Source organism: Cetorhinus maximus, chromosome 13 (genome assembly GCF_964194155.1).
Source record: "Cetorhinus maximus chromosome 13, sCetMax3.hap1.1, whole genome shotgun sequence".
NCBI classification, from domain to species: Eukaryota; Metazoa; Chordata; class Chondrichthyes; order Lamniformes; family Cetorhinidae; genus Cetorhinus; species Cetorhinus maximus.
Genome location: NC_135891.1, coordinates 32,205,404 through 32,232,899, shown reverse-complemented (window position 1 = coordinate 32,232,899; position 27,496 = coordinate 32,205,404). Strand labels below are relative to the sequence as shown.

Genomic DNA, 27,496 nt, shown 5'->3' with positions numbered 1-27,496 from the left:
ATTTAGATTTTTTTAAGAGTTAAGATTTACCTTATCTTGTTTTGATTGGTCATCGGTATTTCTTTGCTTTATTTTTGTTCCGCAGCTGTTTCAGAATGAGTTATACAGAAAAACCTGATGAAATTACTAAAGATGAATGGATGGAAAAACTCAATAATTTACACATCCAAAGAGCTGACATGAATCGCCTCATAATGAACTATCTAGTTACCGGTAAGACTAATGCAAAAGAACATATAGGATTTACGCATGATTTTGGAAGAGCTTTGCAATAGAAAGGCCATATTGCAGACAACATTTTATGAACAAACCTGCTTTGCCAATAAGACTCTTTATCTGAAGAAGTAGTTAATTTTCTTCGTATTGAGACTTGGGGCAATTAAAGGTTTTATTTTGAGAGAAAAATAACTTTTAAAATAAGCCATTCCAAATAGTAAAAACGGATTAAGTTGGTAATATACAAGTCTGTCAGAATTTGTGAAAATAAAAGGCAGGAGAACGTTTTGGGTGTAATTACAATTGGTTTATTTTTCTAAATTATATTCTGATATGAATGCCAATGTTAAATAATGTGACATTATTAATGATTAGAAGTGTTACTGTGCTTTTTAGTTGAGTTTGGAATGGCTTATGGTGAATGCTTTATTCTAAAACTGTGTGCCTTCATGAATGTGTGCCTTCATGAATGTGTGCCTTCATGAATGTGTGTGAAATCTAGAGAATCTGTGCAAAATAGTATTTTCTTATTTTACTTATGAGATAAGATGCTGTAATAGAATTATACTGTACATTTCTAAATAGGCTTTCATTATCAGAAATAATATAGACCTCAAAGGACTATATTCTTAGACTTTCAAAAGGTGTTTGATAAAGCACCACATAAACTTTATCAGAATTTATGGGCAATAGATGCATGGTTACAAAATTGGCTAAGGGGCAGAAAGTAGAGAGTAGAAGTGGATTTTTTTTTCCAGACTGGAGGTATACAATGGTATTCCCCAGTGGTTGGTGTTTGGTCCAGTGCTCTTTTTGATATATATTAATGACCTGGACTTTGGTTGGCAGGGCATAATTTCAAAGTTTGCAGATAAAACTCTGAAATGTAGGAAATCATGGTAAGGATAATAGCATACCTAAAAAGGACATAGACTGATGAAATGGGCCATTATAAGGCAGATGAGATTTAACGCAGAGGAGTGTGAAGTGATTCATTGTAAAGGAGGCGCAGGAGCAGAGATGTACATACACAAGTCTTCGATGGTAGGGATACATTCAGAATCCTTAGCTTTACAAATAGAGGTATCGAGAACAAAAGCAAAAAAGTTTAAATCTTTATAAAACACTGGTTAAGCCCCAGCTAGACTATTGTGCCCAATTCTGGGCGCCCCATGAAGAAAAGATTTTAAGGCTTTGGAGAGGTTTTGGAGACAATTTACTGGAGTGGCACCAGGGCTATGGGACCTCTGTTCTGTGGATAGACTAGAGAAGCTTTCTGCTTTGAGCAGAAAGGATTAAAAGGAGATTTTATAAAGATGTTCAAAATCTTGAAGGGTTTTGATGGAGTGAATAGAGGGAAACTGTTTCCAGCGGCAGATAGATTTGTAACCAGATCACAGATTAAGGTAATTGGCAAAAGATGAGTTTTTTTACTCAGCAAGTTGAGTTGGAATGCACTGCCTGGAGCAGATTCAGTAGTGACTTTCAAAAGGGAATTGGATAAATACTTGATGGAAAAAATTTGCAGGGCAATGTGGAAGGAGCAGGGGAATGGGACTAATTGGATAGCTATTCAAAGAGGCACAGTTCTCCTGTGCTACATCAGTTTAAGATTCTGTAAATGATTGGATTTAAGATCGATGAAACAAGATTCTCTAGAAAATAATTCAATTTTATTATCTATGTCAATCCAATTAATTTTTTTCCCTGCTTTGGCTGATAATTTATAGTAAAATTTTCACAAGGTTTCTTTTGAAATCAGTAAGCACTTAAAAATTGGCGTGACTGTAATGTTTGTTTCAGACTTGAGCATAGCTCAGCAATTGCACTTGTTTTTCTATTGTGGCTTGATTGATGATTTATCAATGCTTTGAGAAATGTGAGCAAATAAAAACACAAAATACACAATGTCAATTAAATATTGCTGCTATCCTTCAGAGTGTGGCAAAATAGCTCTTGGTTCTGCAGATGTTTATAACCATTAGTTTGGCTGGAGAAGCATGCTATATTGATAGAACTTCCTTACATAGTTATATTAATTTCCCTTTGAATCCGCACATAACCTAAAGAAGCTACAAGAGCAAAGTACTGTGGATGCTGGAAATCTGAAATAAAAACAGAAAATGCTGGAGAAATACTTTGCAGATCTGCCAACAACTGTGGAAAGAGAAACTTAGTTAACGTTTTGGCTAGGTGTCTCTTCATCAGTTCTCAAAGTTCTGATGGAAGGTCACCGACCAGGAATGTTAACTCTATTTCTCTCTCCATAGATGCTGCCAGACCTGAATAGTAGAAGTTACTTGTGTTGTCCTACATTTTATTTTGGTAGAAGGGTCACAACCACCACCTGCCTTTTCCACTAATCCAAAGTCACCTGCAGTGAGTTCAACCTAATTTTTGTGATTGAACAATAATCAAAATTTTAAAATCAAACTTTTAGAATATGTACTACATTTCAGTTATGCATCCTTGATGGTTTGTTCTGAGTTTAAGCTTGCCCAGGCCAACATATGGTCAGTGCTATGTGAGATAGAATGATCACACAGAAACGAATGAGAACACAATTTCAAACTAGAGTAAGCTGTGCACCAAAATTTAAAGATGCTTGCCTATGATGCTTTTTTAGCAATCTTTCAGTATGGGTAGAAAATCAATCACTGCTGCATAAAATAAAAATCAGATTAATCAAGAAGAAAGAACAAGTAACAAAGGATTGAGATGGAGTAGGAAAGAACCTGATGTTATTTTGAATCTAGATACTCTTGGGATTACTACATTCAAGTTTAGTTGAAGCTGTATCATATATGCTTTGATATGACAGTTTCAAATTATAAAAAGGGGACAGGCTATGGATGCACTAGCCAAGGAAATGGGAAATATGGTTGGGCACCACGCAGTTAGCAGAGAGTCTCTTGTTATGTTACGTTATGGTGATGCAATGGAGTGGTGGATACGGAAAGGCCACAGTTCATGTTAGGCATTCTTTCAAAGTGTAGCTGCATGAGATGCATGGAATTAAAGTCACCGATACTGTGGGAAGTTATGCGAGCTGAAAAATCATCAAATTTCATGTGAAAACTTTAGGAATAATTAAATCTAGTAATATTTTGTGAAAACTTTCCTAGATAATTTACAATCTACCTGCTAATATAGTTATAATTTATTTATGTATAATTTGTTTCAGAAGGATTTAAGGAAGCAGCAGAAAAATTTAGAGTGGAATCTGGAATAGAACCTAGTGTTGACCTGGACACCCTTGACGAGCGTATTAAAATTCGCGAGGTGATACTTAATGGACAAATTCAAGAGGCCATTGCACTAATCAATAGTCTGCATCCAGAGCTGTTGGACACAAATCGTTATCTTTACTTCCACTTACAGGTAGGGAAATCTTTACATCCAAATATTAAAACAAAGGTTGGTGATTGTGTCGAAATCGTGGTCCTATTTGTTTGAAAACTACAAATAGCATTAATTAGAACATGCATTTATAAATTTGATTCATGTATATTCAGGCATAATTCAGACTACAATACACATCTTAATTATACAAAAAGTAAATTTTATGAGGCTCCTTGACTCCTTTTTCCTTGTAAACTACAGTCTCGTCTCCAACTCCTCTTTTCCCTCCAAATTCCTTGAAAGTTTTGTTGCTTGCCAAATCCTTGTCTACTTTCATGCAATTCCATATGTGAATTCCTCCAACCAGATTTCTGACCCAGGACTGAAACAGCCCTCAATGTCACAAATGTTGCTCTTAGTGATGGTGATCATTATCAATTATCCTTCCTCATCCTTCTCGACCTATCTTCAGTCTTCAACACTGCCGGCCACACCCTTCTCCTCCAATGCTACTCCTCTGCCATCCAGCTGGGTGGAACTGTCTTGCTTGGTAGCATTCTTGCCTATCAAATCAGAGAATCACCTGCAATGGCTTCTTATCCCAATCCTACATTGTTACTACTTGGGTCCCCAGGGGTCTATCCTTTGCCCCCTCCATTTTTGCATCTACATGCTGCCTAATGATTACATCACCTGTAAATACAGAATCGGTTTTCACAAATATTCTTATGACATTCGGCTGAATCTCGCCTCCATCTCTTTTGATCTATCCATTGCCTCTTAATTGTCAGACTGCTTATCTGACATTGAGTACTGCATGAGCAGAAATTTCCTCCAACTTAATATTGGGAAGACCAAAGCCATTGTCTTTGGTCCTCACCACAGTATCTTTACAGTGCAGAAGGAGGCCATTCGATCATTGAGTCTGCACTAGCTCGCTGAAAGAGCATTCCACCTAGTCCTACTCCCCTGCCTTCTCCCCGCAACCTTGCACATTCTCTCTTTTCAGGTAGCATTCCAATTCATTTTTGAATACCTCGATCAAACCTGCCTCCACCACCCTTTCAGGAAGTTTGTTCCAGACTCCAACCATCCTCTGGGTGAAAAAAATCTTCCCTTGTGTCACATTTACCTCTTTTGCTAATTATTTTGAACCTGTGCCCTCTAGTTCTTGATGTTCTCTTGTGTGGGAACAGTTTCTCACTATTTACCCTGTCCATACCCCTCAGGATCTTGAATAGCTCTGTCAAGTTTCCTCTCAGCCTTCTTTTCTCCAAGGAAAACACCCCAGAATCTCCAATCTATCCTCCTAGCTACAATTCTTCACCCCAGGAACCATTCTTGTGACTCTCCTCTGTATTCTCTCCAATGCCTTCACATCCTCCCTCAAGTATGACGCCCAGACCTGGACAGAGTACTCCAGATGAGGCCTTACCAGTGTCTTATACAAGTTCAACATGACCTCCTTACTCTTGTACTCAGTGCCCCTATTAATAAAGCGTAACATACTATCTGCTTTATTAACTGCTCTCTCAACATGCCCTGCCATCTTTAATGACCTATGTACATATACACCGAGGTCCATCTGTTCCTGCACCTCCTCTAGAGGCTCCCTTATTTTATACTGTTTCACCATACCTTTCCTGCCAAAGCGAATCACCTCACACATCTCTGCATTGAACTTAATCTGCCACTTGTCTGTCCAATCCACCAACGTGTCTATGTCCTTTTGAAGTTCAAGAGTATTCCCGTCACAATTGACAACATTTCCAATCTTTGTATCACCTGCAACTTTTGAAATCATGCCCTGCACACCACAATCTAGATTATTAATATATACCTGGAAGAGTATGGGCCCCAGCACTGACCCCTGAGGAATGCTACTACAAACCTGCCTCCAATCTGAAAAACAACCATTTATCATTACTCTGTTTCCTGTCACTCAGCCAGTTTCTTATCCAAGTGCCTACTTTGCCTACTTTCCCTTTTATTCCATGACCTAGAAATTTGCTCACAAGTCTGTTGTGTGGCACTGTATCAAATTCCTTTTGAAAATGCATATATACCACATCAACAGCATTTCTTTTATCAACCTTCTCTGTTACCTCCTCAGAAAACTCCAAGTTAGTTAAACATGACATAAACAAGGAGGTGGACATGACATCACATTCTTGGGAGAGACTGAGCTTCACATTCACTGCTCAGTTGTGGTTGGGGAGAGACTTGGGAAAATTCCCCAGTATCTGATTGGTCTATTGCTGACCTTGATGAAAGTCATGGGGCCATCAATGGATTCCAGCGAGACTCAGGGTTGCTCCCTATTCAGCAGCATTCAATGGCCCGTAATTCAGCCTGGAGCAGAATGAAAGGCCACAGCAGCTGTACACCATGGACACGGCTCACCTTGGCCATATAAATACACAAAGCCTGGGGTGAAGTTGAGGTATTTAGTCTAAATGAGCAGCTTGTGCTTTCTGACGTGCATATTTATGAAGAAGATTGTGTTATTGATCATGTATATAGAGCATGGCCAATGGACACCTCCCTTAAGCATTGACTTGGCAACATATACCAGCCTGGAAATTGCAGATTAATTAAACCTGTCTAGATGAATGGATGAGTGACCAGATTATGTGAGTTTCATTTCATTGTTTGCTAAGATAATTGGAATCTAATGATATGATAATCCAAGATTTTTAAGTTGTGTTCATCCTCTCTGCTCCTGTTGCATTTCATCATCTCCCCTTGAAGTGTGAACTCTTGTGTCAGGAAAGGTGTGGGATGCATGAGGATAAGAGGAATGGGACAGATGGGAGAAATGTTTTAATGGCATATGCAAAAAGAAGAAGAGTGCAACTAGTGATCAGAGTTAGAATGAGACATGGGTGAGTAAAGGTAGGCTGGGGCAGGTGGGTACTGGAGGAGATGGAGACTGGGACAGGTAGCAGCTGGAGGGCATGGAATCTGGGACGGGTGGGTAATGAGGACGGGGCAGAATGGGACAGGTGGGAGCTGGAGGAGATGGAGACTGGAGCTGGAGGAGGTGGAGACTGGGGCAGGTGGGAGCTGGAGGAGAGCATTAGAATGGGATGGGTGGGAGCTGGAGGAGAGAGGCAGAATGGGACAGGTGGAATATGGAGGAGAGGGAGAGTGGGGCATGTGGGAGCTGAGGAGAGGGGCAGAATGGAGCTGAGGAGAGGGGCAGAATTGGACAGGTGGTATATGGAGGAGAGGGAGACTGGGGTGGGTGGCTACAGGAGAGGAGCAGAATGGGACTAGTAAAAAAAGCAATATTTCCTTGAAGGTTACAAGCAACCCAAAACATACCGTGCCTTGAAATAAACAGGCTATTCACAACTTAGTGAAATTTCCGGTGACTTTTAAATGTAAGCTGCCTATTAACTAAAAAAGAAGTGCTCATAGGAATTTGTAGCCTGCCCAGTACAAAGAAAATTAGGTGCAATATTGCCTTATCACCTCTGTGTTCACTGACCCACATTGGCTCCTGGTTAGCAAGGCTTGATTGTTAAAATTCTCATCTTTGTATTCAAATCCCTCTATCGCCTCACCACTCTCAACCTCTGTGATCACCTCCAGCAGTTCCTCTAACTCTTTTTCCTCTTGAGTGTACCTGATTTTAATTGCTGCACCACTTGAGACCATGTCTTTAACTGCCAAGGCTCCTTGAAACTGAGCTCTTTGACCAAGCTTTTGGTCATCTGCCATAATATCTCCTTATATGACTCAGTGAAGCATCTTGGAATGTTTTGCTACATTAAGGGGTGCTATATAAATGCAAGTAGTGATACAGTAAGAAAAACAGAAAATGCTGGAAATACTCAGCAGGCCTAACAACATCTGTGGAGAGAAAAACAGAGTTAACGTTTCAAGTCCATATGACTTCTTCAGAGCTGGTTAGTGATACAATAACCTTGTTCAGTGGGAACCAAATTGTAGCAAGGCAAATTAAAGAATAGGAATCTAAAAGCTGCACTCTTGTTCAGCAAAAAATGTTCCATAATGCAGTGGTCTGTGTTTATTGCTAGATCTCATTCAATCAGAGTGTAAAGATGAAATTGACCTAGGGTAAGATTAGTCTGATAGGAACAAGAGTAGGTTATTCAGCCCCTTGAGCCTGCTCCACAATCACCAAAAAAATGAGCTCCATCAAGAAAGCTGAGCAATCATTTTTGATCTGTCTGCCTCAGCCAAAGCAAGGTAAAGCTTTTTTTATAAAGTACATGGTTTAAAAAGAATAATTACATGGAATGAGGGTAGGATAAATCCTTACTGACTGGATGGCAGCAGCATTGACAAACTTCTGTTTTGTTTTCATTGAAATCTGATGAAGGAAAATGAATTGCAATCATACCTGACTTGTGTTCAGTAAATAATTTTCCTTAATTACTGTAATTATCTAAGGGTGCGTTAATTTTAAATATTTGCAGAGGAGTAAAGCTAGTTTATTATATTATCCCTTCATCTCTGGGATCATGCCTTCTCTGGCAACTGAACATGTTCTAAACAAGTTTGAGTAGTATTCATCTATTTCTTAGTGCTTGTGAATCATCAGTCAAAAATATTTATGATTTGGTAAGCTTGTAAAGATGAATGTTGAAGTAGGTGCCAGCGTTTTGATGTTGGAGTTAGACACGTTAGGGAAGGAGGGAACAAGAGGGAACTCTTATTATGCCTATGATAATTTGACATGAATGTTTGATCTATTTTGTACTGACTTTTTGTTCATATTTGAGCTTAAGTATTTTTCCAGTGGAATTTTCATGTGTTTTAGATTAAATATTTATATGGCTGTAAACTTTTTTTCAAAATTTATTGCACTTCACTGAAGCTTGCATGTTGAAATTCAGACATCTGATCCATATTTTTGTTTTCAACATAACATTTGAACTTTGAGTCATCATTATTTGTGGAAACTTTACAGATACATCATGCATTTATTTCTGCATACCGTTGTACAGTGGTATAAACAGCTAGTTTCTTGATGCAAAAAAATTAAGATGAGCAATTAAAACATTTTGACCAGGTTACAGGGACTACAAGATCTTGTGGCGCAGTGGGTAGCGTCCCAGTCTCTGAGCCAGAAGGTTCGGGTTCGAGTTCCACCCCTGGACTTTGATGGCCAAGGAAGGTGCATTCATACTGTGGTCAAACAGGTTGTGTATCAACTTGTAAATCATTTCATGTGATGAAAAGAATGTTGGAGCCTCTCCCATCACTTTCCATAGATCCAGACTACAACATGCATGTAAAAGTGCATGTTGCCACAGCAATTCAGACTCCCTAAACAAACTATAACACACCACCACTGGGACTATAACATTTTTTGTGTTGCTATGAAGGGGTTTGATCTGTAGTTTATGTAAGTTACCTGTTTTACTGATTTGATTCATGTTCATAAATATTGATAGCTGATTAACAAATTACTACATTACTAGAGCACTTACATACATAAATGTGAATATTAAATGCCATATTTATTGGGTCAAATGCTGCTTGTAGCAGTCAATGCTGCATTTTATTCCAAACTTCAGATTTATCTAAAACTCGCCACTCTATAGACTTACGATTTTGCCACTTGAACTGTTGTGATAATGGACTGAAGCATTACTGAAATATGATTATTTGCACTCCTGCCTGTAGTTTAGATTGTGCATCCCATAATGAAAAAATGCAAGTACTTGTACGGCAGTGGAATTTGCAGTGGAATTTATGGGAACAGATCATCACAACAACAGTTTATTTATATAATATCTTCAACATAGTAAAACACCTCAAGGGGTTTCAGAGGAGCAACATAAACCAAAGTTTAACACCAAGCCACATATGGAGATATTAGGTTAGATGACCAAAAGTTTGGTCAAAGAGGTAGATTTAATGGGTGTCTTACAGGAGGAAAGTGAGGTAGAGCAGTATGTATGGAGAGAATTTCAGAGTTTAGGGCTTAGGCAACTGAAGGTGCAGTCATCAGTAGTGGAGCGGTTAAAATCGGCAGAGACCAGAATTGGATAAGTGCAGATATCTTGAAAGGCTTTGGGGTTGATGGAGATTACAGAGGAAGGGAGCGTCAAAGCTATGAAGGTATATAAAAACAAGGATGAGAGTTTTAAAAGTATTATGTTGCTTGACTGGGAACCAGTGTCAGTCAACAAGCACAGGGTTGATAGGTGAATGGTGCAAGTTAAGAGACTGGCTGCAAACTTTTGGATGGCTTCAAGTTTGCAAAGGCTAGAATGTGGGAGACCAGCCAAGAGTACATTGGAATGGTCAGTCTAGAGATAACAAAGGCATGAATGTGGTTTCATCAACAGACAAGCTGAGATAGGCAGAAGTCGGCCAATGTTACAGAAGTGGAATTAGGCAGTCTTAGTGGGAATATATGGTTGGAAGCTCATCTTGAGGTTAAATATGACACCAAAATTGCAACAGCTTGGTTTAATCCCAGCCTGTCATCGGTAGCTAGGAAATGGAGTTTTGGAGTCGGGACCAAAAACAATGGCTTCAGCCTTTCCCGTATTTAATTGGAGGAAAATATCTAGTACTAGATATCTGATGAGCAGTCTGATAATTTAACAACAGTGGAGGAGTGGAGAGAGGTAGTGGTGAGGTGGAACTGGGTGTTGTCAATGTATGTGTGAAAGCTAATGCTGTACTTTAAGATAATGCCACCAAGGGCAGAATGTAGATAGGAGGGCACCAAGAATTGGTCCTTGTGGGACACCAGAGTTAAAAGGTGTGGGAGTGAGAAGAGAGGCTATTGCACGTGATACTTTGGCTACGATTAGTTAGGTCAGAATGGAACCAGCTGAGAGCAGTCCCAACCAGCTGGACAACAGTTTCAAGCTGCTGAATAAAGAGGATGTGCTCAACCATGTTAATGGTTGCAGCCTTGGTGGCATTATCTTAAAGTACAGCATTAGCTTTCACACATACATTGACAACACCCAGTTCCACCTCACCACTACCTCTCTCCACTCCTCCACTGTTGTTAAATTATCAGACTGCTCATCAGATATCTAGTACTAGATATTTTCCTCCAATTAAATACGGGAAAGGCTGAAGCCATTGTTTTTGGTCCCGACTCCAAAACTCCATTTCCTAGCTACTGATGACAGGCTGGGATTAAACCAAGCTGTTGCAATTTTGGTGTCATATTTAACCTCAAGATGAGCTTCCAACCATATATTCCCACTAAGACTGCCTAATTCCACTTCTGTAACATTGGCCGACTTCCGCCTATCTTAGCTTGTCTGTTGATGAAACCCACATTCATGCCTTTGTTATCTCTAGACTGACCATTCCAACGTACTCTTGGCTGGTCTCCCACATTCTAGCCTTTGCAAACTTGAAGCCATCCAAAAGTTTGCTGCCAGTCTCTTAACTTGCACCATTCACCTATCAACCCTGAGGAGAGTTTTCTGTTGTCAGTGTTGCATTGGATATCATTTGTTACATTGATAAGAGTCATTTGTTATTGTGCCAAGGGAGGAAACCTGATTGGTGAGATACAAACATGGAGCTCTGGAAAATATGGGAATGGAGACGACAGCACATTCAAGGACTCATAATTTTATACATTTCTGTTGGATCCCCCTTTAGCCTCCTCTGTTCCACACAAGCCTATCCAAGCTTTCCACCTGGCTAAACTTCTCTAGTCCTGGCAGCATCCTCGTAAATCTCTGTAGCCTCTCTAGTACTGAGGAGGCGCTGCATCGTCCGAGATTACATCTTTCAGTTGTGATGTTAAACTAAGGCCCTGACTGCTCTCTCGGGTGGATGAAAAAGTTAGAATTACATCGAATATTTACCACACAAACGTGCCATTCAGCCCAACTAGTCAATGCTGGCCTTTAGACTCTGTTCAAGCCTTCTCCCACATGACCTCACTCAATATCCATTGATACTGTTTCGAAAGACAGCAGTGTACTTATCCCCAGCGTCTTGACCAATCTTTATCCTTCCAAGCAACATCACTAAAACTGATTATCTGGTCATTAACACTTTGCTGTCCATGGGAGCTCACTTGGCATAAATTGACTCCTGCATTTCCTACACTTCTATATTGGATACACTTTAAAAAGTACTTAATTGGCTGGAAAAAGCATTGGAACATCCTATAGTCATAAAAGACACTATAAATGCAAGATTTTTCCTTTTTTATATGATCTGTTTTGTCTTCAAGTGAATAAAGCATCATGTCTTCAGACCTCATTTTGAGCGGGATTCAGAAACACTTTGGAGAAGAAAGATATTGGAGCTAGAGCGGTAGTTTGCATGGACAGTGGGGTCGAGGATTTGTGTTTTGAGGAGAGGAGTAATGACGGAAGGTTTGGAGGAGAGAGGGACAACACCTGAAAGAACTGTTAACAATATTGGCTATCATAGGACATAACATAGACAAGCCTTGTCTGTTTTGTAGCCATCCAAGCCACGTTTAAAAAAAATACAAAATACAGTGGATGCTGGAAATTTGAAATGAAACAAAATTCTGGAAATACATGGCAAGCCTGGCAGAATCTATAGAGAGGGAAGCAATTTGTGTTTCAGATTGATGACTTTTTTCGGAACTGGATAAGGTTAGAAATATCTTAAACCATCACATCTCTACCTCTCTTTAGTTCTGAAAAGAGTCGTATGGACATGAAATGTTAACTCTGTTTTTCTCTCCACAGGTGCTGCCAGACCTGCTGAGTTTTTCCAGCATTTTCTGTTTTCATTTTAGGTTAGAAACGTAGTAGATTTTAAGCAAATAGAGGCAGGAAAAGAAGGAGGAGGGTGTGGGGGAAGAACAAAATGGAAGGTATATGATACAGTAGAAAAAGGCAAGAGAGATTAAATGATTAAAGGGTTGATGGTGCAAGGTAAACAAAAAATGTAGATAATGGGAAAATCAAAAAAACAAAAAAATGTAAATGGGAAAGGCAGAATCATAATCAACAGATCCCATACAAAAATAAAAAACACAGAAAAGGTTGGGGGAGGTGCTGCAGCAGACACTACAATTTGAAGTTGCTGAAATGTTGAGTCCAGAAAGCTGTGAAATGCCCAATCGAAAGATAAACTGTTGTTCCTTAATCACACATTGAGCTTCATTGGAACAGTGTAAGGAGGCTGAGGACAGAGAGCTCAGATTGGGATTGTGGTAGAGAATTAAAATGCTAGGTAACCAGAGACTTGGGTATCACACTTGCAGACTGAATGGAGGTGTGCTGCAAAGTAGACATTCAATCCATGTTTGGTCTCCCCAGTGTAAAGGAGACCACGCCGTGAGAAGCAAACCCACAGTACTAAATTGAAAGTAGTACAAGTGAATTGCTGATTCATCTAAAAAGTTTCTGGGACCTTTAATGCTGAGAAGGGAAGAGGTAACATGTCAGTTGTTGCATCTCCTGCACTTGTATGGGCAGGCGCCGTGGGAAGGGGAGGAGGCATTGGGGTGATTGAGTAGTGGGCCAAGTATCATGAAGGGAACAGTTCCTTCTGAATGCTTGAAGCGGAGACAACAGGAAGATGGGTTTCTGGTGGCATCATGCTGGAGATGAAGGAAATGGCAGAGGATAACCCATTGAATGTGGAGGCTGATAGGGTGGAGTTTAAGAATAAGAAGAACCCTATCGCTCTGTGGTGGGTGGGGTGGGTGGGAGTGAGAAACTCTCTTTCTTGTTCCACAGATGCTGCCAGACCTGCTGAGTATTTCCATCATTTTTGTGTTTTTTTTGGAAAACCTCTCCCTGTGTCTTATCTTTAGTTACTTTAACAAAGGAGATTGGTTCAGTTTGTGTAAATGGGAATAGCATTTTTTCAAGTCACATATATTGCGTAATTGCTTTTTCCCTCCTTTTCTTCAAAAAAAAATACATTTGTTTCTGCTCCCCATCCATTTTGGAGCTGAAGCTTATGGCTGAAAACTGACTCTTAACGGTATATTTTCAGACAGCCAGTACCAGAAGTGTAACAATTCACACTCTCTGTAAAGCGCTGAAGGAAAAGTTGTTCAAGGTATCTCATAAGCACCATGGGAGCCCATTCACACCTCAGATAAAGCATTTTGGCACTGATATAAAGAACAATATTAAACCTTTTGTTTGTGTGATTTGTGGTTTTATGGGTTTTTTATTCTTTCAATTTAATTTGCTGCTGTCCAGCTGCTTCTATGGTAAAAAAAACATTTCCATTAAAATAATCTGGATAAGAATGAAATTTGTATTCCCAGTGGCCATCTTTCAAGCACGGTTTTAAACTGTTAGTTTGTTACCTGATGTTTAAAAATCAGCTGCAGCATATTATAACTACAGTCATCTAAGAATTAATGTTTATTAATGATCTCAATAAATGGGTTTCTGTTTCATTTTTAAGTGGCATTGTACTATTATTAGAAATGAAGTAATACCTTTTGGGCCAGATTTTGCTGTAGAAGGACATATAACAGTGCTGTTAGTTAGACCTGCCCCTGCACCTCTTCAGTTCAAAGTGATTTTTGCTGACAAAGCTGCTGACAGTACAAGCTGATAACAGAGCAGTGAGAGAAAAGGGGATCCTGGCACTCGAGTGAATAGGGAAGATAACAGGATGTCTCCTTACCCAATGAGATTTAAGGATTGGAAAATAAATATTAGAAGGATTGAAAAGGGGTTTGAATGTCAAATCGGATATAGAAATAGACAAAAAGGGAACAATACGATTGGATTGAGACAGGAAAAAGAGACAAAGGAAAAGTTGGGGGAAAGTTTTAATTTTTTAAATATCTTCTTAAAATTCAAAACCTGAAGAGATGAGACTCTACACTTGTAATAAATAATTTTCAGTGCTAGAGAGGCTGATATGCAGAGAAGCTGTAAATATCTGAAGCATGTCTAGTTCATATCCACCACACAAATACTGTAACTTCATGACATGTAATGCATGTCAAAAGTGAGGCAGGCAGCGTACTTCCATTTACACAAAGCTAATGGTGGAGCACAGCTAGGAAAACAATTTTTGGATATTAATATACGTCTGCTTCTGCTCCTCGCCTAAAATTGCTCTACCATTTACTCAGAAATAATGTGTACCCCATTAGCCCCTCCAATATTTTGACAGTAAATTCTACCAACGCTAGTTGGCCATGCGCAGTTCTAGTGCTTCTCCCATCACGTTTACTCTTTTAGCGCAGGTCTGGATTTGAGGAAAAAAATTCAGGAGACACAGTGTATGGAAATTAATGGGAATTTTCCCCATTTCAACCTCATCACAGAACAATGCTTCCAACCTGGAGTGGGTGAGGGGACAGGGAGAGTTGGGTGATAGTGGGCGTGGGGCGGCGGGGACCTAGAGCGTTTAAACCTGTGGTGTTGATATATATAGATGTTTAATTCGTGGTCATTTCCTGCAGCTTGTTTGTGAATACACTGTTATTCATCCCGTTAAATTTACACTTTCTGCAATATATAGGATATTAGCATTTGTGTTACGTTGCTCCTTTCCAAATTTCAGTTAAATTATGAACATCTGTGTGTAATCAAGACATTAACTGCTTTCCAACTGAGCAGAGTGACATCCACGCAAACCACGTATGCGCAGATGGTTATTTTGCATAGGCAGGAGACACAGTGGTACACTCTGGTCCAGTATAAACTAAACGTTGGAAGAACAACACAAAACTAACACAAAAAAGGGTTTAAAAAAAAGTGGAAAGCTACTGGAACCAAAATGTCCCCACTGTACAACTGTATCAATAGCATTATTAGCTGTATTGTTGCGTGATTAGGCTAATGCTAATAAATGTGCTTTCTACAGCAACAGCATTTGATTGAGTTGATTCGCCAGCGTGAGACAGAAGCAGCTTTGGAGTTTGCCCAGACTCAGCTTGCTGAGCAAGGTGAGGAGAGTCGAGAGTGTCTGACTGAGATGGAACGTACACTGGCTCTACTAGCTTTTGATAATCCAGAAGAATCGCCATTTGGGGATCTGCTTAATATGATGCAGAGGCAAAAGGTAACTTTTTAAAATTCAGTATCAAATCATTAAATATTGTTAATAGAAAGATATGTTGGCTATTTTGGGAACAATGTATTACAGGAAGTGTTTGTTAACTATGTCAAGATTTTGAATTTTACTTCCTCCTGCGCAATTAAAATGGCTGATAAAACTTCCTATAAAATTGTCTCGTTGCATGTTGGACACGTGCAATTATATGATTTTGCATATAATTACCTATAATTTAGTTGAAAAATATATTTGGGACAAAATCTATTAAATAAAACCCCAAACAGACATAAAAATGTTTAATTTTGAACAGTGGCTGTAAGCATACAATTGTGAGTCACTTCTTAAAACTTTTATTAAAAGGTGCAATCATATATATTAATTATAGCATGTCTCTTGAATATTTTGATTGACTTCCAGGGCTGGATTTTCACTAATGAGGTGAGAAGCTTGAGTTGGGAAAGGCCTTGAATTGGCAGACCCATCTCTTTTAAAAGGACCCTTGCCCACCATATTTTTTTTTTTGATTTTGGGGAAGCAGGGGATGGGTTGGAATTGGGCCTACGGTAGTTTGAGGCAGCCACGGATGGGGATGAGTGTCAAGGCAGGCTAATTAGAAGGCCTACTTCTGTTTTCTGGGACTTCATCCCAGTTGGTTTAAAGAATGTTAGGCCCTTTAGCCCTTGCCACCTCCATGCTGCTTTCATGGCTTGCCTGAATCCTCTATGCCCACTTATCCAGTATGCACAATAGAACCAATGAGCCATTTAATAACAATAGCAAGTCTTGAAATAGACTTTAAAAAGCACCCATTCAGAAATCTGCTTTGAAAAAAAAACTGCTGCTCTTAAAACCCTATAGAAGTATCTTATAAGAGCTAATCCACTAATATGTCTTGGAGCTTAACCAAGCATTCATAATGAGGCAAAAACAAAAGTAAAAATACCTGGAAAAACTCAGCAGGTCTGACAGCATCTGCGGAGAGGAACACAGTTAACGTTTCGAGTCCGTATGACTCTTCAACAGAACTAAGGAAAAATAGAAAAGAGGTGAAATATAAGCTGATTTAAGGGGGGGTGGGACAAGTAGAGCTGGATAGAGGGCCCGTGATAGGTGGAGATTGCCAAAAGATGTCAAAGACAAAAGGACAAAGAGGTATTGATGGTAGTGATATTATCTAAGGAATGTGCTAATAGGTGACATTAAGGGTAGAAAGCAGGACGAGCAAGGTACAGATAGCCCTAGTGGGGGTGGGATGGGGGGAAGGGATCGAAATAGGCTAAAAGGTAGAGATAAAACAATGGATGGAAATACGTTTAAAAATAATGGAAATAGGTGGGAAAAGTAAAATCTATATAAGTTATTGGAAAAAAGGGGGGTCGGAAAGGGGGTGGGGATGGAGGAGAGAGTTCATGATCGAAAATTGTTGAACTCAATATTCAGTCCAGAAGGCTGTAAAGTGCCTAGTCGGAAGATGAGGTGCTGTTCCTCCAGTTTGCATTGAACGTCACTGGAACATTGCAGCAGGCCAACGACAGACATGTGGGCATGAGAGCAGGGTGGAGTGTTGAAATGGCAAGCGACAGGGAGGTCTGGGTCATGCTTGCAGACAGACCGAAGGTGTTCCGCAAAGCGGTTACCCAGTCTGCGTTTGGTCTCTCCAATGTAGAGGAAACCGCATTGAGAGCAACGAATGCAGTCGCTACTCCCAATGTGGTCTCCTCTACATTGGAGAGACCAAATGCAGACTGGGTGAACGCTTTGCGGAACACCTTCGATCTGTCCGCAAGCATGACCCAGACCTCCCTGTCGCTTACTATTTCAGCACTCCACCCTGCTCTCATGCCCACATGTCCGTCCTTGGCCTGCTGCAATGTTCCAGTGAAGTTCAAAGCAAACTGGAGGAACAGCACCTCATCCTCCGACTAGGTACTTTACAGCCTTCCGGACTGAATATTAAGTTCAACAACTTTAGATCATGAACTCTCTCCTCCGTCCCCACCCCTTTTTTCCCAATAATTTATGTAGATTTTTCTTTTCCCACTCATTTTCATTATTTTTAAATGTATTTCCATCCATTGTTTTATCTCTACCTTTTAGCCTATTTCAATCCCTTCCCCCCACCCCACTCCCACTAGGGCTATCTGTCCCTTGCTCGTCCAACTTTCTACCCTTAATGTCACCTATTAGCACATTGCTTAGATAATATCACCACCGTCAACACCTCTTTGTCCTTTTGTCTATGGCATCTTTTGACAATCTCCACCTGTCACTGGCCCTCTATCCAGCTCTACTTGTCCCACCCCCCCCTTAAACCAGCTTATGTTACACCTCTTTTCTATTTTTCCTTAGTTCTGTTGAAGAGTCATACGGACTCGAAACGTTAACTGTGTTCCTCTCTGCAGATGCTGTCAGATCTGCTGAGTTTTTCCAGGTATTTTTATTTTTGTTTCTGTTTTGGATTTCCAGCATCCGCAGTTTTTTGCTTTTATTCATAATGAGGCCATCAGTGAACTGTGTCAATAGAAACAGATGGACAAATTATAAATGTTTTGCTGAGTTTTGTATTTTTTCATGGGATGTGGGTGTCACTGGTGAAGCCAGCATTTGTTGCCTGTCCCTATTTGTCCTTGAGAAGGTGGTGATTAGCCGCCACCTTGAACCGCTGCAGTCCATCTGGTGTAGCTATACCCACAGTGCTGTTGGGAAATGAATTCCAGGATTTTAATCCTGTGATAGTGAAGGACTGGTGATATAGCTCTTAAGTCAAGATGGTGTGTGGCTTGGGGTGAAACTTGCAGGTGGTGGTGTTCCTGTGTGTCTGCTGCCTCGTCCTTCTAGGTGATAGACGTCGCAGGGTTGGAAGGTGCTGTTGAAGGAGCCTTGGTTAGTTCCTGTTGTTGTATTTAGTACACACTGCTGCCACTGAGCATCAGTGGTGGAGGGAGTGCATGTTGAAGGTGATGGCTTGAGGTGTCAGCTGTGGCTCAGTCCATAGCACCCTCGCCTTTGAATCAGAAGGTTGTGGGTTCATGTCCCACTCCCGGAAACCAAGAACTGTGATTGTACTCAAAAGAGTTGCAATCTGTGACTGTTGATAACTCGAAAGAATTTTTGAAGGTGATGGCTGGGGTGCTGATCACAAGAGCTGCTTTGTCTTGGATGGTGTTGAGTCCCTTGAGTATTTTTGGAGCTGCGCTCATCCAGGCAACTGGAGAGTATTCCATCATACTCCTGACTTGTGCCTTGTAGATAATGGACAGAATTCCTAGCCTCTGACCTGCTCTTGTAGCCACAGTATTTATATGGCTAGTTCAGTTTCTGGTCAGTGGTAACCGCCAGGATATTGATAGTGGGGAATTTGGCGATGCTAATGCTATTGAATGTCAAGGGAGACTCTTGTTAGAGATGGTCATTACCTGGCACTTAAGTGGCAAGTAATATTCTCGCCACACATCAGCCCAAGTCTGAATGTTGTCCAGGTCTTGCTGCATAATGGCATGGACTGCTTCATTATCTGTGGACTTGCAAATGGTGCTGAACATTGTGCAATCAACAGTGAGCATCCCCACTTCTAACCTTATGATAGAAGGAAGGTCATTGATGAAGCAGCTGAAAATGTTTGGGCCTAGAACACTACCGTAACAACTCCTGCAACAAAGTTGTGGGACTGAGTCAATTAACCAATAAGCACAACGATCACTTTTGTACTTAATTTGACTCCAACCAGTGGGAGATCATTCCCAATGACTTCAATTTTCCCAGGACTCCCAGATGTCACAAACAGATAAGTGCTGCTTTGATGTCAAGGGCAGTCAGCCTCACTTCCTCTCTTGAGTTCAGCTCTTTTGTCCATGACTGCACAGGGGCTGTAGTGAGGTTAGGAGCAGAGTGGCCCTGGCAGAACCCAAACTGAGCACCAGTGAACAGGTTATTGCTGCATAAGTGCAGCTTGATTGCACTGTCAATGACACCTTGATCACTTTGCTGATGATTGAGAGTAGACTAACGGGGCAGTAATTGGCTGGGTTGTATTTGTCCTGCTTTTTGTGGACAGGACATGCATCGGCAATTTTCCATATTGTCAGTGGGAAAGGCGATGATGTAGTGGCATTGTCGCCAAAAATCCAGGATAATGCTCTGGGGACCCAGGTTTGAACCCTGCCATGGCAGATGGTGGAATTTGAATTCAATAAAATCTCAGGAATTAAAAGTCTAATGATGACCATGAAACCATTGTCGATTGTTGTAAAAACCCCACCTGGTTCACTAATGTCCTTTAGAGAAGGAAATCTGCTGTCCTTACCTGGTCTGGACCCACAGCAATGCCTCAATGTCACAGCAATTGACTCTTAACGGCAATTAAGGTTGAATATTTCTTGATATTTGATAACAAGTGGAGGAATATTGGCATCTGTGATGTTGGGGACCTCAGGAGGAGGCCAAGCTGGATCATCTACTTAGCACTTCTGGCTGAAGATGGCTTGCAAATGCTTCCGCCTTGTCTTTTTTACCGATGTGCTGAGCTTCCTCATCATTGAAGATTAGGATATTTGTGGAGCTTCCTCCTGTTAATTGCTTAATTGTCCACCACCTTTCATGACTGGATGTGGCAGGACTGCAGAGCTTTGACTGATCCATTGGTTGTGGGATCGCTTAGCTTCATCTATTACTCCAAGATTCACTAATGCATTAGCTCAGGGACTGTTTTCACAGGTGGAAGTGGAGCGTTTGCTTTGATTCATTGACATCTTTATGAGGTTATAATAAGTTATTTCCTTGAAATTGTTCGTTCAATGTCCATATGTTTATTCGGAAAAGATTAAGAGGTATGAAGTGATGTAAAGCTTATGTTATTGTTACTATAATTGCGCTCTGACACTTGTTTATAGGGTTGTAAGATAAGTTTTTTTCAAAAGCAGATTTCTGAATGGGTGTGTTAAGTGCGTTTCAAGATTTGCCATTATTGGCATAAATGGCAAAGTAGTTCTGTGGAGCATACTGGGTCCGTGGGCATGGATGATGCAGGTGGGCTGTGGCAGGACCATGGGTCAGACCTTTTTAGTATATATATTTGTGAATATGGTTCACAAATCTTCTGAGGGGCTGTGAACCATGTGTTTTCAAGAAGCTGGCCTGACTCCACAAAAACTGCAGGAGGTGTGAGATGCCCCTCCCTTGCAATGGAGCCGGTCAAGTTGGGAGTGCATCTCACGCCAGTGAAAATTGTCAACACTGGGAATGGAGGCACGATTCCCAGAATCGGGTGCCTCATTTTTAAAGGCCTCCAGAGTCAGCCCAACTCCGCAAAAATCTGGCCCTGAGTCTCCGTCTACCCTGCCCCTTGTCTGGCTTGGCTTTTCCTAATTTTTGCTTATTTGTAAAAAAAAATTTGGGCAACTTTTCCATTTTAAGGCAAGAAATATAGAATTAGCAATTTATGGAACGTGGCAATTATAAGGAAAGACAAAATTATTAGCTAGCATACAGTACCTTTTAAACACCGCCCCCCCCCCCCCCCCCCCTCCCCACCTCCACCAGCACCTACCCTATACTTGTAAAACTACTTCTGCCATTAACTTTGGATAACTTGTTTGCTGAAGAGCCGCTTTGTAGGCTGCAACTTTAGCCAATATAATGACAACATTGTAAAAGAATGTGTTTCTATTGTCTGGAAATAATAAATTTCAACTTCTCCATAATTTCATCTTTGACACTTTTATAGGATGTGTTTTGCTGTTGGCATAATTTAATATGATTTGCAATAATCTTGCCAAGAAACCCCAGATGACCCTGCTTTATTTGCACTTATAATTCTTACACGTTAATTTTCATAGGCATTAATGGCTATTCTTAGTTCTTAACCTCATTGATAGATAAATCTTACATCAAGATACTACAATTAATTAATGTTGCTGAAAAAAGAGATGTGCTGTTGAAGCTTTTGGCCTTGCACTCATCAGGGCAGATGCAAGAATGCCAAATTTCAAAGGGAGCAACAATGTAGACTGCATGAGAAAACGCTGCTGATTGGTTACCATGGCAAATGCCCCAGGAAACTATTGTCCCCCACTCTTCTGTTTAATTCAAAAAGGCGCAATACCTGGACATGTTCATTTTGCCTAATTAGTTAGTATCCACAGTTTAAGAAATGTACAACTTAATGAGAACATTGATTTAAACTTCAAATGTAGTTCCCTGAGGCCCCATGATGCATACCTAAGTGAACCATTAAGACTAAACCCTTTCCATTTTCAGCTAGAGAAACTGTTTCATTGGCAGACGCCATAGAATATTGGTTTAAAGAGGTATAGTAAGAACATCAAGGGGGTAATGAGATAATTTTTTTTAACTCAGTGAGTTATGGTTCAATTCAATTCAATTTCACTTTATTGTCCATATGGAAATTCATTTTGGGCACATTGCTGATTCATTGAAAAATTACATATAAATGAATAATGACAATAAAGAGAGAAAATTATCCTATCACAGAGGTTTAACCTGAATTAAAATATGTATTAAAAGTGTTGCCTAAAAAGGTGTTGGAAGCAGATTCTATAGTAACATTCAAAAGGGAATTGGATTGTTGTGGAGAATCTAAAGACACTTGACACAGAGTCAGCTGTAGGTAAAGCAAGCAGCAGTTTATTCAATGCAAGTATACATACAGGGAAATGCTCTCTCAGAATGCTCTAAGAGGCAATTCAAAGATATACAATTTCCATCAGTTATTTATATCATCTTTGTGATACATCATCATTAACTCTCAATGCTCTTATCTTGTACGTCTAGTTTGGTACGTCCATAATTACAGATGAGTTTACAAAATAATCACGAATGACCTGACCTTTGGCATAAGCAATGTGCACAGTTTGTTCCAAAACAAAAATATTGCTTATCTATCCTGATGTTTTGCTGCAGTGTCCAGTCATCTGCATATCTTAGCCTGGCCCTGAGGTGAGGCAAATAGTTTTATCACGTTATAACTCATAGATCATTCATCAACTTATTCTATCCTGACCCAAAGATCACATTCCTTAGCCTATCATGGACTGGCCCAGCCATCTACTTCCTGGCCTGGCCCAAAGGCCACATTCTTTACCACATTCACTCTAATGTTGTTTTTGTTAACTGCAAACACTTTTAAAACTTATCCACAATTTGGACAAGCCTGGGTGATCCCAGGGTACACCAGTTCAGGATGTATATTCAAAAATGAAAAACAAATTGTAGGGCTATGGGTAAGGAGCAGAAGAGAGGGCTAATTTCCAGCTCTTTCAAAGAGCTGACACAGGCATGATGGGTCTAAAGGCCTTTTGTGCTGCATCATTCTGAGATTCTACAAACTGACGGTGACATTAGGAGGGAACTAAATTGTATTCAACAGAAACAGATCACCTATGTATATTTTCTTCAAATTGAATTAGGATAAGACTTTAATAAACATTTTTCATGCTGGTTACTCATTGAATACCCACGTAATACTGTCCTGAATTGACCAGTTCAGCCTTCTGATTTTAGCCTCCTGTATGTTCACTCTGCTTCCCATTGGTAACAGCCTTCTTGATCCTGTTTAGGACCGAGACCTTCTGTTCAGCTACTTCAGTGGGTTACATGTTTTTATGCGATTATACTGCTGTTTTAATGAAGGTCCAACAGTTTTTGAGTCATTTGTGAGAAGTTTTAATTTTCTGGCAAAAAGAGCTGACCTCAGAGTTATGCATTTTTTGTGAAATCCTACTTGTTTTATGAAGGTCCACTAATTTTTTGTCATTTGTTAAAACTATTGATTTCCTGGCAAAAAATGCTTGTTTCACTGAGATTTTTGTGATGTACTACGGTTTGTATAAAGGTCCGACAATTTTTGTGTCAATTGTGAAAAGTTTTGCTTTTTTGGAGAAAATGTTTATCTCGCTGAGTTACATACTTTCTTCTGTGGTTCTGCTGATTTAATGAAGTTCTAACAATTTTTGAATCAATTATGAAAAGTTTCGTTTTTTTTGGCAACAAGTGTTATCTCACTACACTTTTTTGTGATGTACTACTGTTTTTTATGAAGGTCCTTTGAGTCATTTGTGAAAATAGTTGATTTTCTAGCAAAAATTCCTGATCTCACTGTTTTTTTGGGATTTAATCTCTATCTTTAAAACCTCAAAACTTTTCTCTTTGACCATCTCTCCTAACTCTATTACCACTTGCTTAATGGAGGAGAAACAGAGACCATCATCGGATGCTCCTAACTTACCAATGCAATATAAATGCAAGTTCCTGGAAGTTCCCCTGCAAGTCACTCACTATCACGACTTGGAAATATATCGCTATTCCTTCACTGTCATTGGGTCAGAATCCTGGAACTCCCTTCCTAACAGCACCATGGGTGTACCTACATCACATGGACTGCAGCAGTTCAATAAGGCAGCTCGCCACCACCTTCTCAAGGGCAACTAGGGATGGACAATAAATGCTGGCCCAGCTAGTGAAGCACACATACAGTGAATGAATTTTTTAAAAAACGCAGCCAAACGGGTGGAGTATCATCCTGCAAATCCTTCTGCTCTTCCTGCCTGCCATTGACATGTGTTGGGTGAGATTCCTGGTCAGCCATGTGACGGAAAGAAAGGTGGAACCTTTACCATCACCACCCATTGCTCCAGACTACAACATGCTTGTAAAAGTGCATGTTGCCACTGCAACCTGGACTGCCTCGGTGAACTGTTAACACCCAGCCACCAAAATATTGACCAGGCAATAATGAGCTACAGAAGGGTATAAGATGCATAACAGTCCTGGTGGAATGAAATTCAACTTTTATCAAAGAACAAGAATTTATTTTCCTGTATTTAATGCATCACCTACATAATTTTATCTTTAGAAGTTGCATGTTTCAGCTTTTCATGTTCTGACTTTCATTTATTGAGGAAAAGAATCCAGAATTTTTTGTCCATTTTTTAAAAATTCCCCTTTTGTTCCCAACTACTAATCAGAAGTAGTTGCATTTAGTGTATAAAAGAATGAAAAGAAGATTATCCACTTGTTGACTGAGTCCACGTAGGCTCAACCAGGCAGTTGCTGTTGACTTCTAACATAAAATCCAGCACCTTCACTTAGATGTTTGGTATGAAAGAATATAAAAATGCCACTGTGGAAAGCTGATGCTTTTTCATTTTGCCATTAAAAATGTGATCTTGAATAGAAAACTTCAATAAAAAACAGAAACCTTAGTTGGATTCTAGAAGCTGAATTTGAATGTCAAATTTAATTGGCTACAATCTTACTTATTTGTTGTTTCTTTTTGGCCAGGTTTGGAGTGAAGTGAATCAGGCAATTTTGGATTATGAGAATCGTGAATCAACACCTAAGCTAGCCAAACTGCTAAAACTTCTATTATGGGCACAGAATGAGCTGGACCACAAGAAAGTTAAATATCCCAAGATGACAGACCTCAGTAAGGGAGCAATCGAGGAACCCAAGTAAAGGCTGTATAATGGGACTGAACAGGATTATGAAGCGTCTTGCTGTACATTTGCTGGTTACAGTATATCAGACAGGACTATAATAAGTTCACTAATAAATGACAGAACATGTGAATATGACTTTATGGTTAAGAATAATCACATTTAAGGCTGGGATGAACTTCAAAGCATCACCAACACATTACATCGGAACGCCATCAAATGGCTGCTGAAGGGTCAAGAGATTGCAAGATTCACCCCAGTCCTAAATTCATTTTTATGGTAACTTATAACTTTACCAACTTCGCACGTTGGACTGAAAATACCGAGTATTTGATATTTACGTTTGGCTGCTGTACGGAGTTTCTATTCAGTTTCTTTGCTTCATATGCCAACGGTTCTTAAGTGTATGTTTATATATTTTCAAAACAACTTTATTAAATGTCTGTCTGTTCTCTGCTAATATCCATCTTACATCTGGATCTAAACTGATGCTTTATTTCTTATGGAATATCCTCAGTAACTTTATTGTTAACTTGGTATCTTAAATTTATTTGGAGCCAGTTGTGGATGTAACATGGATACTGAGATTGTAATTAGTAGAAGCTAACTATTCATTTTACTTTTTTTTCAGCCGCATTAACATTTTCCACTGTCCAGGAAGAGCTTCACGTTTGTTAATTGTCATTTAATAGTCTTGTTACCAAACTAAAATCCATAAGCTTGTAAGTCATAGTATTTAACCTCAAGGTTTTGTATATTTTGTGGCAATGACTCACTTAGATACGAGTTGTTTGTATATAATGCGATTCCTTGTAGAAAAAAGTAGTATAATGATTTCCCAATACAAAAGTGCTTTATACTTTGAAATTCATCTAATGTGCTTTTAAACACTTCTTTTGTGTGTGCATATAACGTGTGTGTTGAGCTTATTGATATGTTTTGTTTAAAGAAATGCTACGATGTTAATTTATCATTGCGTATATCAGCGAATACTTTGGGAGTGTACAATGGAAAGCCATTGACAACAATTTTAATTAGTTTTATAGCTTAGGAATGCAGATTCTGTGTGTCAGGTACTTTTCAAACAAAATAGTTGACAGTACTTATTTAATTTTCCAGAACTTTTTATTCTTAGTTTAGTCGAAGGAAAATTCCAGATGTGATCATCTGTCTTGTAAATATTCCCTAGATTGACTTTAAAAATATAACTTGGGTATTGATGGAATGAATGCTGGTCCTGAATGAAGAGAACATTTGTACAGAAATAAATGTGAATGATTTCTTTCCCCCCATCCCCTCTTGATATCAAGGTTTCCTCACAATAGATGTAATACTTTTAGGGGCTTATACCAGGATCAGCTTAGCTCAATAGCAAGAAAGCTCTGTATTCTGGACATTACATATTGATAAATCCTGTTGTAAAAATTAAGATCCAAAAAGGAAGTTGTTGAAAATGACTTTTTGGAAAATCTTCCCTTTGAGCAGTTTTAACACCTTCCCCTGCAAGAGCACATTGTCCCCTTCAATCTAAAATTTGTACCATTTACCTATTTCAGTCTTTGAAATGCATATCAAAGGGATTTACAATTACCCTACTACAGTACTTTGCTTACTACACTACCAAATGGTAAGTACTGCTTACACAGACTCACATTACAAATGAATAGAAAAGCCCTTCAACTCAATCGCCCTCCTCCATCTTGTAGATGGTTCAACCATGTGCAAATTTCTCCTATCTTTGTAGTAATGCTGTCTTATATGATAGACCTAAAGGTCCTTTTGATGAATTCAGCAGAAGTTATTGGAATTTTTTTTCTAGCTTCCTAAAGCAATTGAACAAGCTCCAGGAGACTACAGTATTAGCCTTAATACACCATAACCTAAACGAATTAACAATCCACAACGGGTGATGTCCGCTAATAGTTTGCAGATTAAAGCAACTACTTTACAGTTAAATAAACGCAAAGCATTAAAAATTGGGTAAATGCTAAAATACAAAAAAAGCATGTGAAAGTCTATAATTAGTAAATTACCTTTTCTAAGGACTTATTTGGATGGAATAATGAAAAGATTCAAAAACTTGTTTTCTAACCAACTTTTGTTTTAAGTGGTGCTGTACAATGTATCACCTCAAGCAGTGTATAGAATGGAAGCTTTTCTGTCTGACTACATATCAGAACTCTGAAGAATGCACAAGGCCAGAAGGACAATTATGATCTAGCTTCCCAAACACTAAGTTAATGAGTATCATTTAAATCATTCAGTCCCCTGCCAAAAACAAAATCCAGCTTTTTCTTGAATTTTCTGAAACTTGTCTCTGCTGTCTTCCTGGGTGGCTTTTCCATATATTCATTAACCTTATCACGAGAAACATTACAACCTGGTTCATAAATGTGACTTCTAATATTCTTTTCTTCCAACTGTTTACTTCAGATCTTTATTCTCATACTTTCTCAATCGTTCGTTTCCTGTTTTCAAAATCACTGCTTTCTCTATTCTAG

General features: G+C 39.4%; 1 protein-coding gene and 1 long non-coding RNA gene across 3 annotated transcripts in view; one reads left to right on the top strand and one right to left on the bottom strand.

Annotated features, from left to right (window-relative positions):
* LOC144688524 (glucose-induced degradation protein 8 homolog) overlaps nucleotides 1–26,264 on the top strand; it is a 34,476-nt gene extending 8,212 nt beyond the window's left edge. Inside the window, exons 2-5 of one of the 2 annotated variants that reach the window (XM_078555210.1) lie at nucleotides 86–213; nucleotides 3,404–3,597; nucleotides 15,352–15,549; nucleotides 24,841–26,264. In XM_078555210.1, the coding sequence (XP_078411336.1) occupies nucleotides 96–213; nucleotides 3,404–3,597; nucleotides 15,352–15,549; nucleotides 24,841–25,014 (684 nt within the window). In that variant the 5' untranslated portion in view covers nucleotides 86–95 and the 3' untranslated portion in view covers nucleotides 25,015–26,264. Of the gene's footprint in view, nucleotides 1–85; nucleotides 214–3,400; nucleotides 3,598–15,351; nucleotides 15,550–24,840 lie in introns of both variants that reach the window. The other variant, XM_078555208.1, reaches the window with a different exon arrangement.
* Nucleotides 1–27,496, bottom strand: part of LOC144688526 (uncharacterized) — a 933,048-nt gene that overhangs the window by 91,678 nt on the left and 813,874 nt on the right. The window lies entirely within an intron of this gene.